The sequence below is a fragment of the Astatotilapia calliptera genome, chromosome 6 (genome assembly GCF_900246225.1).
Source record: "Astatotilapia calliptera chromosome 6, fAstCal1.2, whole genome shotgun sequence".
In the NCBI taxonomy this organism is placed as follows: Eukaryota; Metazoa; Chordata; class Actinopteri; order Cichliformes; family Cichlidae; genus Astatotilapia; species Astatotilapia calliptera.
The window spans coordinates 40,862,082-40,875,008 of record NC_039307.1 but is presented as its reverse complement, the minus strand read 5'-3'; the positions used below and the strand labels follow the sequence as shown (position 1 = coordinate 40,875,008).

Sequence of the window (12,927 nt, the reverse complement as noted above, 5' to 3'; positions counted from 1 at the left end):
CTCAGACGTCCTACAGACACCGTGTCACGTCGTTGTCTTTGGGAATCATGCTGTTGGTGCAAAAATCATTTGTATGGAGTGTTTTTCGACATCAATCAATCACTCAAAGCTTTATTTGTCACAAGCAGGTTGCCCTGCAGTGCAACATGCTGCTTTTAACAAAGATACACTTGTATGTGTTCTTTGGTTGTCTGTTATGTGCTGACTGGTTCGTCCCTTTAGTAAACAGCTCCTTTGGGTCATTTGACCCGGCGTTCTTTGTTTCCTTGCGTTTCTGTATCATCTTACGTTCATTTGTTGTTCTTGGAGTTATTCTCAGTCCTAAGTTGTTCAGATTAGTTTACTGGGTTTCCCCCTCGTGTTTTATTCCATGTCTCTGCAGCTCGTCGTGTCTGTGCTCGCCCTCGTGCATTTCCTGTTTTATAGTGAAGGTCTGTGTCTCATGTCAGTGTATTGAGTTTTGCGTCCCCATGGTCTCGTCATGTCTTACTCCCAGCTGTGTCTCATTCCCTCGTTGTCCCTCTGTGTATTTAAGCCTTGTGTCTGCCTCTGTTAGTTGCTGGTTCGTCTGTGTATCGTCTCCTGTTGGACGTTTCAGGTTTCGCAGGTTTTTGTTCCTCTGTGTTATTGTTTTGTAGCTGCTTCCAGTTTAGCCTTTGTTTGGTTTAGTTCCCTGCGATGCTCTGCTTTTGTTTGTGCTTCACCTTTCCCTGAAAAGAAAACTCATTCATTTACTCAGTTATCAGCGCTTGCACTTGGGTCCACACTTCTCATCTCCTGACGATCTGCCTTGCAGATCTTGACCCTTTTATGCTTTAGTGATTCAGAGGTCAAAGTGATGTGGTTTAAGTAACAAACACATAAAAAATTATCTGAAAGTCATCTGGTACATGGATAAAAGCAGCCAGCGTCCAAAGAAAGGCCTGGGGAGGTATTGCAGAAGTCTGACTGCTTGGATGCTAAATAGAAAGAAAGGGGCGGGGCTAGTGATGTCAATAACAGATCAAGAGCAGGTTTAACTTGACAGGTGTTGGAGCCTCATGTTTTCTTCCTGTTCCCTGTGACCCTGTGGATGCATTAATGCTAATGTCATCAGATGCTACTACTGTGTGACTGTGAACATGTGACTCTCTAAGGAGCGGGACACTGGTACGTCTCCGTAGGCGCGACCATCACTCTGTGAACGTGTTTCGTTCTCGTGTGTCCTCAGAGCGTGAGAAGACCCGGTGTGAGCAGCAGAGAGCGAGTGCCGTAGCCGACTCTGACGTTCCCTTCTCATTCCGTCCTCGTCCGACTGTCGGTCGGTACGTTCCCCGGTGTGACGAGCGCGGAGCTTACGAGCCCACGCAGTGCCACCAAAGCATTGGGCAGTGCTGGTGTGTGGACGCCAACGGGCAGGAGGTCCCCAACACCCGCACAGGACCTCACAGTAGCCCTCCTCTTTGTGAGTCTCTGTTTCTGCTTATTGATGTTGTGCTATCGGAAAACAAACATTTTATCGTGTCATTCTATCGATATATTAAACTTTTTACTCATATGAGGTTCATTTCAATTTAAATATGATTTCTTTTCTGCCTGAAGCTGCACATGATAAATGTACTGTCGAGCATTATATAACTGAAAACCCTCTCCTGTCTGATCATTTCCTGATAACATTTACATTTACAATAATTGATTACACAGCGGTGGAGAGTAGACTTTATCACAGTAGATGTCTTTCTGAAAGCGCTGTAACTAAGTTTAAGAATATAATCCACCCACTGTTATCATCTTCAATGCCCTGTACCAACACAGAGCAGAGCAGCTATCTGAACACTACTCCAACAGAGGTCGATTATCTTGTTAATAATTTCACCTCCTCACTACGTACGACTCTGGATACTGTAGGTCCAGTGAACACTAAGGTCTCTAATCAGAAGTACCTGACTCCGTGGTATAATTCTCAAACACGTACCCTAAAGCAGATGACTCGTAATCTGGAGAGGAAATGGCGTGTCACAAATTTAGAGGATCATCATTTAGCCTGGAGAAATAGTTTGCTGCTTTATAAGAAAGCCCTCCGCAAAGCCAGAACATCTTACTATTCATCACTGATTGAAGGAAATAAGAACAACCCTAGGTTTCTCTTCAGCTCTGTAGCCAGGCTGCAATGTTCCCTCTAAGCTGCTGGCACGTCTCTGCACACAAAAAAAACCTGAATTGAAATTAAAATTAATACTTTAACGATTCTGTTCTGCAGTGTTAGTCAGTGACTGGCTGCTCCCGTATGGGATCAGAACGATGCCACATTATCCCACAGTCCAGCCAATCACGCGATTCACATTCGTATATACGCAGCTAATCAACGTGGTTGACAGGCTATGACAGCGTCCTTATCTGCGACACCGGTGTTTTAGCAAAGCGGCTGATGTGGATGAAGCCACGTTAATGACAACGTGTACAACCATTGGAGATGTGAGCAAAACAGACGGAACAAGTGACGGGAAAAGTGTGGACTTTATACCAGTTTTTAAATTGTGTTGATCGGCCACGTAAAACCAGAGTTATGATAAAATATCTGCAGTGTTTGTTTTTCTTCCTGAATACTGTCGTTGTTTATATTTACTGCAGGAAGAAACGGTAAAAAGTAAGAAATATACCCATACCACTGCTTGGTAATAATAAATTCATACATTAAACTCATAGCACAGCACTGCAAACAGCTGGGAGTCAGTGCTGTGTGTGACCTGTAATGGGTTTACAGGGGAAGTGGCACAAACAAACAGGTTGGTCCGTCTTTACAAGGCTCCTCCCAGTTGTTCATGGCGTACACAGCTGAGCAGAGTAACTAAAGCCCAACTACAAAAACATCAAAGGGAAAAGGGACGGCACAGCTGCACACCACACACAGGTAAAAGGTTACACACAATAAAAACATCCATTTGATTGAAGCACTGAAAATAATTATAGATAAGATAACCTTTATTAGGCGCACACGTGGGAAATTTGTTTTTGATACAGCAAAAGTGCAAAGTTATGTAGCAGAAATTAGAAGACACTGGAATAGAATAAAAATACTACATACAATCGAGTAAAATAGAATAATATATACAATAGAATACAAATAGATCTAGAAACACCCAATAAACCCACGATGCTGATCAGTTTCCCAGGCGCAGTCCATCCACTCAAACTTGTGGCCACATGAAAATCATACCCACTCACACCAGAGTGACCCCACCTGACACTCCCACTACCTTAATAGAAAAATAAATGGCAGCATTCAAATATCTAAATACCCAAAAGATGAAATCAGTCCGTGATTAGAAACATAATCACAGCATACCGTGGCCATATATAGTTTTAATCTGTGCAGAGCATCGCAGAGTCCAGCTGGTGTATGCGTGTCATGTAATGCTGTACATGTACCTTTATATAAACTTGGATGTGTCAGACATGTCAGGTGATGTCTTAGAGAGGCCAGTATCATCTTGGTGAACTGAAGGTTGTAGGCTAATTGTTACATCTCCACACAAAGCCCACTGCCAGCATGACTCTTCTCCCACACAGGCATCGATCAGGCAGTTACTCCCGCTCCGATCGGTCCCACGCCGCGGCCTGATGTCCAGCCCATCGCTCCTGGAGCATACCTGCTGTTCGCTCAAAGCGGGAAGATCGAACATGTGCCGCTCGATGGATACATCATGAGGAGGGAGGAGGCCAAACCTCTGCTGCACGTCCCTGTAAGAACAATGACACTGCTGCTGCTGACAGCCTCCACAGATACTGACGTGTTTTTGTCTGGACTTTATCAGCCCGTCCTGCTGCCTGACATGCTTTAGTGTTACCTTACAGTGTAAAGCACCCTGAGACAGCTGCTGCTGTGATCTGGTGCTGAATTGAATGTGTTGTGGCCATAATGATATTCTCTTCAGAGAGATGCCACTTGGTTGTTTGACTTGGTGTTTCAGTGATATTTTACTCACCAGTTTAATTATCTGCGAGTGGTACCATAGTGACATCACTGCAATGCTCTCTGTGTCTAGACTCGGATGAGGGTCTTTTGAAAAGATGTCTGTAAGAGCCTGAATGTGTTCATGGATTATGATTTTTGTGTCCTCACACATTCACGTTGTTCTTTAGCTGTTTTCAGCTGCAGAGCTCTTCGTCTCTGTCATGAAGTCTAGAAATCATCTGGCACATCTGCATTAATGTGTTGCAGCTGAACACACAGCTGTCTGTTAAAATAATGAAAGGTTGATCTTTTTCTTCTTTCATGACCAGGATCGAGTGGTGATCGCTGTGGCCTACGACTGTGTGGAGAAGATGGTTTACTGGACCGACATCACTGGACCAGCTATCAGCAAGGCCAGCCTCACTGGAGGAGACATCGTTCCAGTTGTTACTAAAGGTACAGCACGTGTCGCGACTGAGCAGAAGCAGCTTTATATGTGGCTCCACTTTGTGCTGAACTTGTACGAGAGACTGGAGCTTGTGTGGTTCTTTGTTTGATTACTCGGGTGCAGGAGAAGTTATGCCCAGGACTTCTTTGTTCTAGCAGTGGGATGGTTTCATTGCAGCTGCTGTCACAAGAGCTAAACTATATTCTCAAAACCAAAGATCAAACTGTCCCAGTATTAGGGATTGAACATCCGACTCCTGGAACCTTCTGGTAGATCCCGTGGATGCTTCATCAAAAATCTTTTGAAAAGGCTGGTCAGTATTTTTCAGGTGTTGCTGAGCAGCTCGTGTGGCCACAGGAATGTTCTTGGTCTGTACTTCTTAGCTGTATGCTAGTGACTTGTAGTTTAAGGGTTTTTTTTTCGATGTTCCTGCCAGGCCCCTGATGAAGTTGAGCTCTTCGGCCTTTGGCAGTTAAGTGCAGTGGTGCCATCAGTCCCTGTATTCAGTGTTAAGTATGTCTGCTCCTCCTCAGAGCTGCAGAGTCCTGAAGGCATCGCCATTGACCACGTGGCCCGCCTTCTATTCTGGACTGACTCCACGCGAGACACCATAGAGGTCTCAAAGCTGGACGGCAGTCACCGGAGAGTCCTTTTTGACACTGACCTGGTGAACCCTCGACCCATCGTCACCAACCCAGCATACGGGTAATAGTATTTGTATTGGTATTAGTAGAGATGGACCGATCCGATATTACGTATCGGTATCGGTCCGATACTGACCTAAATTACTGGATCGGATATCGGAGAAAAATAAAAAATGTAATCCGATCCATTAAATATCACGAAAGCACCTCACAAAACTTGCAACACGCCGTAACTCACCTCAGAACGTTAGCACGTCGGAGCAGTATGCATCACGTGATAGAGCAGCTGTGGCATGCGGGACCTGTCGGTGGTCTGGATAGCATGTGGAGCTTCGCTAGCAACCCGGCATTTCATCTCCGACAAAGTTATCCCCGAGAGAAGTAAAGCAAGTGTGTAAGTCCATCTCTGAATGTTTGTAAAGCATTCCTGCGTTAAGCTTAACAAACGACTGCCTCTCCTGCTGCTACTTCAATCATGAAACTGCTTAACGATCAGCTGATCAGCTTTTCTGTTGCGAGTCCGTGTCTCTAGTTTGCTTTTGGCCCACTTTGCACCAGAAAGAGGAAACCAGCGGATAAACAACAGCAGCACGTTTAAGCTTGATCAGCTGTTGTTAGAATTTATTTAATATTACTTTCTACTCCAGGATCTTTTTCTACAGCTGACGTAACTGTGCAGGGGCGGATCTAGCAAAGTTTAGCCAGGGGGGCCGATAGGGCATTAACAGGGAAAAGGGGGCACAAAGACATACTTTTCTTTATTCTCATTTAAAATGTCGAGCTTTTAATAAATAATTATCTGACACCCAAAGTTTTAATTTGATGTAAAATGAATAGAAGTCCATTACTGTATATAGTAACTATTAAGTCTAATATATATACCCTAGTAAGCTATAGTACTTTTTCCTTTGGGAAGGTACCATCTGTGCAGTCTGCAATTTTGTTGAAGAAAGATGTTGAATCTATTTAATATTTCTTGAAAAATAATTGATTTCTGTGCATTTTTTTTTCACACTGCATCAAATTAAGGTTGATTACGTCGATTAAGCATCATGAGGTGGAGCGTGAGGGGTGGTTCCCTATTTTTTATTTATTTATTTTTGTTGTTGCTGGGAGTTGGAACCCTATTAGTTAGGCTGCTTAATATTTATGCTAAGTACTCTTTAAAATACCAGAATAGGGAGGATGGTGTAGGTCTAAGTTTATTAGATTGATCAGTATTGCTGAACTATGAAATATTTTTTTTTGCATACAGGTATAACAGAATAGCTTTAGTGTAGTTGTTGTTTTAAACTTGAGTATGAACTTATACAAAATGCAGCAAGATATTTAAAAAACAGTTTTGTTGATTAAAAAACACTATATCGGATTCATATCGGTATCGGCAGATATCCAAATTTATGATATCGGTATCGGTATCGGACATAAAAAAGTGGTATCGTGCCATCTCTAGGTATTAGCAGTAATACTATGTAATCGTATAACGAGGAGTAGCACTGACCCTGTGTGTACTACATCTTTTGGTTGCTTCCTTTAGAAGGTTCCTTTATCTCACAATGCCTCTATCATCCTCCTCATCCTCCCAGCATCTTCCTCTGTCACTCCAACCCTCTGCATGTCCTCCTTCACTATGAATCAGCATCCTTTGTCCAATATATCCATTACTACATGCCATATATTCTAATTACTAGCAATAACTTCAGGACTCTTGGTGAAAGCTAATGTGCTTGAGTCTGCTAGCAGTGAAATTAATATCAGAGCAGAAGTTGTATCATGAACCCAGCAGTAGCAGTTTCTTGTAACTGGTTTTTGTGATGTTGGTCTCAGGCGGCTGTACTGGGCAGACTGGAATAGAGACGGGCCTAAAATTGAGATGTCCAACATGGATGGGACTGGGCGAGTTGTCCTGGTCAAAGACAATCTAGCACTTCCCAACGGTCTCACCTTTGACTATGAAAACCAACAGCTATGCTGGGCAGATGCAGGTAGGAAAAAGCCTTCCTCAGATCCACACACAGCACTCAGAGCTCCTACTGGTAATGTGTTCCTGGATTACTTATCCCAATGACTCTGCAGGGACTCGGAAGGTGGAGTGTATGGATCCTCACCGCCAACTGAGGCGGAATATCGTCGAAGGGATCCAGTATCCGTTTGCCCTGGTTTCCTTTGGAAGAAACCTGTATTACACTGACTGGAGGAGGTACCAACTAAGACATTTACTTTGCATTTTTCTTTATTTAGAGCTCTGCTGATCTAAATCCAGAAAGTCCTGGCTCAAAACTGTCAAATGGTACATGGACTGAGTCTTATATCCGGTCTTTAAGTGATGACATATGAACCCTGCTTCCGGGTCCAAACTGCTCTGAGTTTATTAAGGCTGTTGTGTTTTTAACATGTTTTAATGTTTTGTATCTTGTTCTATTTAATCTGAACAAGCCAGATTACATAGTGTTTAGTGATCACTAAAACAGTCAGTGATCGCTGTCGGCCTCTCTCGGTTTTTATTGCCACTGTTCATTTTAAAGCTCAGTTTTTAAAACCTTACGATGTAACTACAGCCCAGCCCATGCAGCAGTATATGAATGACTAACCTGTATTGTGGATGGATTATCTCAGTTGTTCTCCTGGCTGAAGTTTGGTCCGTTTACAGCATCCTGCATGTTAACATCCTGCATGTTAACATCCTGCATGTTAATTCAATTCAATTCAATTCAATTCAATTTTATTTATATAGCGCCAAATCACAACAAAAGTCGCCTCAAGGCGCCTCATAGATACAGAGAAAAACCCAACAATCATATGACCCCCTATGAGCAGCACTTTGGCGACAGTGGGAAGGAAAAACTCCCTTTGAACAGGAAGAAACCTCCGGCAGAACCAGGCTCAGGGAGGGGCGGGGCCATCTGCTGTGACCGGTTGTTAAACTTCATAGTTACACCTGGTAAAGCAGCAACACTGATCATTTTATTAAAGATGAAAGAATTTAGACAGTTTGTAACTCTCAGTGATGTCGCAGTGTTCGTTTGACTTTGGGACCTGAAGCGGAGTTTGGACCTGGAAGTGGCTAATGACGTCAGCTACTCTCACGGAGAAGTCAAAACATTTTATACAACATGCCTCATTCACCTATTTACACAAGCCCTTTTTCTATGTTTAAGTGCTTTGTATCTTACATTCACTACATTGTGACTAATGGCAGTGTTAATGTGACATATCTGACACATCACTATGTGGCCTCTGAGATATTTAAAAGGTTGTGGGTGTTTTACAGGGAGGCCGTGGTGGCTGTGGATCGTCACTTGGGGAAAGAGACAGAAGAGTTTCTGCCACAGAAACGCTCTCGCCTGTACGGCATCACCACAACAGCAACACAGTGTCCACAGGGTATGACTTCTATCAGCCAGAGCAGTGACTGAAACCAGAGAGACAAATGTAGGGACTAAGGACGATGAGAAATTGTAGAGTACAGTCTGTGGGAGGAAGGTTTACAAAGGTTTTTTAAAAAGGGGGCAAAGCTCATCTGAGTGTAATTAGCTTAGCTTAGCATGAATACTGAGATTAGGGGAAAAAGGTTGGTTTCGTTTGGTTGTTACTAGTTTTTAATTGTTTTTTTGGTTTTTTACATTAATAAATATTGCCAGAGGTCATAAAACCGTCAGGAAATAAGGGAACTAGGGGTGTGTATTGGCAAGAATCTGGCGATACAATATGTATCATAATACAGGGTAGACGATACGATATATTGCAATACTAAAAGCCAGACGATATTTGTGTTTAGTAGGACTAAATTTAATTAGGAAAACTCAAGTAAACAGTCCAAACTGTTTAATGCTTGACATGAAACATCTGAAACAAAAACACTCTAAGTTCAAAATGAATGGAGAAATTAACATCTGCCTTATTAGAAGTCATGTCAAATAAACAAACAAAGACTACTTTACTGAAATATCAAGTATTTTTTAACATGAAAAAAGTAAACATGTAACACTGAAGTCTTTCTAAGTACTATGATTGTAAAATACTTATCCAAAAACTGCTCTATGGAGCATCAAAACAAAGTACTTTTTATGTGACCTTAACATAAACAAATATAAATCAAAAATGAAATTGCTTGAAGAATCCATCCAAGTAAACATTAACAAAAAATGTAAAGTGCTATTACAATTAAGTGTTGATAAAATAAAGTACAGCTCTGCAGTGTCCATCAATGGAACACTTTTAGTACAACCTGAAAAAAGGAATTTACTCATCTAAATAAGTGCTTATGAGACTCAACCAAAATGTCAAACATTCTCATATCAGAGATTTTACATGTGTAGTGTTTTCTCAGTGTTTATTTTTCAATTTCCAGATTTTTGTGCAGGAATACAAGCTGATCGACATGGTCAGCTCTCAGGACACTTCTCTGTGCATTTACTATGTCTCCTGCAGAGGAGAAAACTCTCTCTGCAGAGACACTTGTTCCAGGAATGCATAGGAAACTCCTTGCTACTTTGGATAGCTGAGGCAAGTCTAGCCGCGAGAGCCATGTTTGGTGCATTATCGGTAACAACAACAAGGTCCTTTGCGTTCAATCCCCATTCAGCCACAGCGTCAGTTAGTAACGCTGCAATGTGCTCACCTGTGTGACTGTCATGCATGGCTCGGGTTTGTAGTACATGAGACTGAAGGTCCCACTGGTCCGTTATGTGATGTGCTGTAACAGTTACGTACGATTCAGTGGCTCTCGAAGTCCAAGCGTCGCATGTCAGAGCAACTGTCTCAGCCGAGCTGAGAGAGTCCAGCACTGTCGCTTTGACTTCTTGGTACAACTTTGGCAGAGCGATGTCCGTGATATGTTGTCGAGAAGGAACGGTGTAACGGGGCTCCAGCGTTTTAATCATATTACGAAATCCTTTATTCTCCACAACACTCAGAGGGCGCATGTCTTTGCAAATAAAAACAAGTACTGACCGCGTTATTTTTGTTGCACGAGTTGAAGTTGCTGGTAGTTTCGAAAAGTTAACTTCTTCAATTGTCCGTTGAGCGGGATCACCTCGTTTCGTTTTAAAATTAGCATTTGACGCTACGTCGCTATGGTGTCTAGACACGTGTGTTCGTAAATTTGTTGTGTTACCGGAATATTTGACTCTGGCGGTGCAGATTTTACAGACTGCATAGCTCTTGTCATAGTCTTTACTGCCTTCTTTTGTCCTAAATCCAAAATAAGTCCACACATCATCTTTGAAAGCTGCGGGGGCCGGCTGTATCCTCTCCTCTTCAGTCATCAGTTAGCTAGCATCACACACGTCCACTGACTGTTCTACTTCGTTCTTTTGGCAAACTAGACGCTTCTACAGTTATCGCGAGACCTCGTTTTTACGTCATAGTAAAGGCGGTGAAAACTGCAAACCAGTGGCCGGAGTTTGAATTCCAACATACAAAAGAAATAAACAGTAAATGCATGTCATTTTTCAATTAAAAAAATCGATAACAGTGATTTTAAATATCGATTCAGTATCATTGCGCGAAATATCGCGATATTTGGTTGTATCGATATTTTCTTACATCCCTAAAGGTGGTGGTGATTTTCCCATGTTGTCTTTTTGTAAGCAGAGAAGTTTCCCGTTCGTTGGAACTTTGTGGGCTGAGAGTTTCGAGCTCTGTGGAGTTTGTTTCACAGCAGTTTAATGCAGTGGGAATAGTGGGAATAATTGATTCCAGATTCCATAGCATGTGAAGCATGGGAATTTCAGGCTGACATGACCTCAGAGAAGCCAGCTGTGGATATGGAGACTGGCTCAGAGCCCAGAACTGTACAACAGGCCACGATGAGAAACTGCTTCACCTGCTGGTTTCGGTGCAACACAAACGGATGATGAAGTGTTCAGGCACTTCCTGAGGCTGCAGATCCTCTAGTCATATAGTCATGTTTATGCACTCGTCCCGCCAGCTGGCCCTTCTGTTAACACACACATGAGAACTCTGAGGTATTTTCACTTTTGGCTGTTTCAGTCCACATGAAAACATTATGGGTTCTTCCCAGTATAAAAGACGGGCACGCTAACTCTGATGTGAAATCTTTATTTCAAACACGTACGTAACACAGATCTCTTTTTGCTACTGCTGGCCTTCACACACAAACTCGATGAAAGAGCAGCCAATCAGAACTCTGCTCTGTTGCCCATTACTGTTTTTGTTTTTACACTGTTGTGCTGCTCTAAGCTCTCTTTGCATTTAGTTTGAGAACACATGTGAATACAATGTAACTAAAATGACATTTGACAGCAACAGTGGTGCACATGGGTGACATCATCAGTCCTCTGCCACCATGGCCTTTCAGACATCCTGTACGGTCAAAGTAAGAGCCTTTCTGTAAAGACCTTTGTGACATTGTTGCATTGTCTTCCCTTTGATGCTTTAGTGTATAACTACTGCGCTGACAACGGCGGATGTTCTCACCTGTGCCTGCCACGGCTTGGAGGGCTCTCCTGTCGCTGCCCGGACGCGACTGACGGTCAGTGCGAGGAGAAGGTCCTGTGAGCTGAAGACGACGGGACGATTTCAACTTTTCTTACTTGAACTTTAACATTTCTGTAGTCATTTTAGAGTCTTATGAGCTTTTGAAAGCTGTTCAAACCTCACTGTGTCTGTCCTCACTGGTTCTCACATCTGCTGATTGTTGCAGTCCAAAGTGAAAAACACAGATTTACCTGATTGGGTGATGAATATGTGACAAGGTACCGTTGTTTATAGTTTATATTGTGTACTTTCAGTCTGCTTGTTGCTTTCTGATAGATGTGCTCTAAAAGGTTTTTGTGTCAAATATTCTTCTGGAGTTAGTGATGACCACAGTGCCTCCGAGTTTTGTGAACAGTGTTTCCCTGCTTTGACGGGTTTGTCTCAGGTTTGACTCCTGGATTTTCACACTAGTGAGTTAGTGCTTCTGCTTCATTTACAGGAAACAAATGGAATAACTGTTAGTTTCATACAGCATTTCTTCAGTTCAACTGTACCAATGTGACATGATTATATAGCTCAGCAACCTTACATGATGAAATGTGACTTTTCGGCAGGACTAACATACTCAGTGATTCTGCAGGTGGACCTCTAACAGGGAGCCTGTGACAAACATTTATTCTGTTTGTTCTAAACCCCGCAGTGTATTTTTATATGAATGTAAATATTTACCCAATATGCCAACAGTATTCTGTCTTGTTTAAATGGTGCTGATGTAAGCCTGAGATCTACCTGATGATGGTGATTGCTGTGACGGTGTGTGAAACAGTGCTCCTGTTGAACTCTACCTCCAGTCTGTGCTCCATTTTTCAGTGATGATTAAAGATAAACAACTGGTGTAACTGAAGTTCTCGCTTATTTGAAGCCATTTTCCTCAGGTACGGAAGACCTAACAGCCAACATGTTCATCAAACCATTTAATCAAATCACAATCAGGATTTTTTTTCTCTCCGAAACTCGATAAATTGAGGACATTCAGCTGAATTTCCATGTTTAAAATGGCCTGTATTTATATAGCGCTTTACTAGTCCCTAAGGACCCCAAAGCGCTTTACACATCCAGTCATCCACCCATTCACGCACACATTCACACACTGGTGATGGCAGCTACATTGTAGCCACAGCCACCATGTTTAGGATGTGGTCCATGTAATGTCTAAATACAGTGTAAAACTTTATTGGCATAGATCATTATTTCATTTGAATATTACCATCCACAGACCTGGTGTGACATGCTATTGTTCTCCAGTATGAAAACAAAAAAAACCCAAACCCCAAACTGCACTGTGTGTACAATAAAGTGTTGTACTGCTATCTTTGTATTGAACAGTAGACTGGTGACCTGGTGCACTCCTCTCCAGGATGTACCCCTCTGTAAATAAATGTGTGGGACAGCCTCCTTTC

At 42.5% G+C, this 12,927-nt stretch overlaps 1 protein-coding gene across 1 annotated transcript in view; it reads left to right on the top strand.

Annotated features, from left to right (window-relative positions):
- The window catches only part of LOC113024813 (nidogen-1-like), a 37,276-nt gene extending 24,905 nt beyond the window's left edge, over positions 1 to 12,371 (top strand). Inside the window, exons 13-20 of the mRNA XM_026172157.1 lie at positions 1,211 to 1,444; positions 3,550 to 3,722; positions 4,264 to 4,390; positions 4,916 to 5,087; positions 6,854 to 7,011; positions 7,103 to 7,226; positions 8,298 to 8,410; positions 11,430 to 12,371. Of these exons, the coding sequence (XP_026027942.1) occupies positions 1,211 to 1,444; positions 3,550 to 3,722; positions 4,264 to 4,390; positions 4,916 to 5,087; positions 6,854 to 7,011; positions 7,103 to 7,226; positions 8,298 to 8,410; positions 11,430 to 11,548 (1,220 nt within the window). The 3' untranslated portion in view covers positions 11,549 to 12,371. The remainder of the gene's footprint in view (positions 1 to 1,210; positions 1,445 to 3,549; positions 3,723 to 4,263; positions 4,391 to 4,915; positions 5,088 to 6,853; positions 7,012 to 7,102; positions 7,227 to 8,297; positions 8,411 to 11,429) is intronic.
- Positions 12,372 to 12,927: the final 556 nt, after the last annotated feature.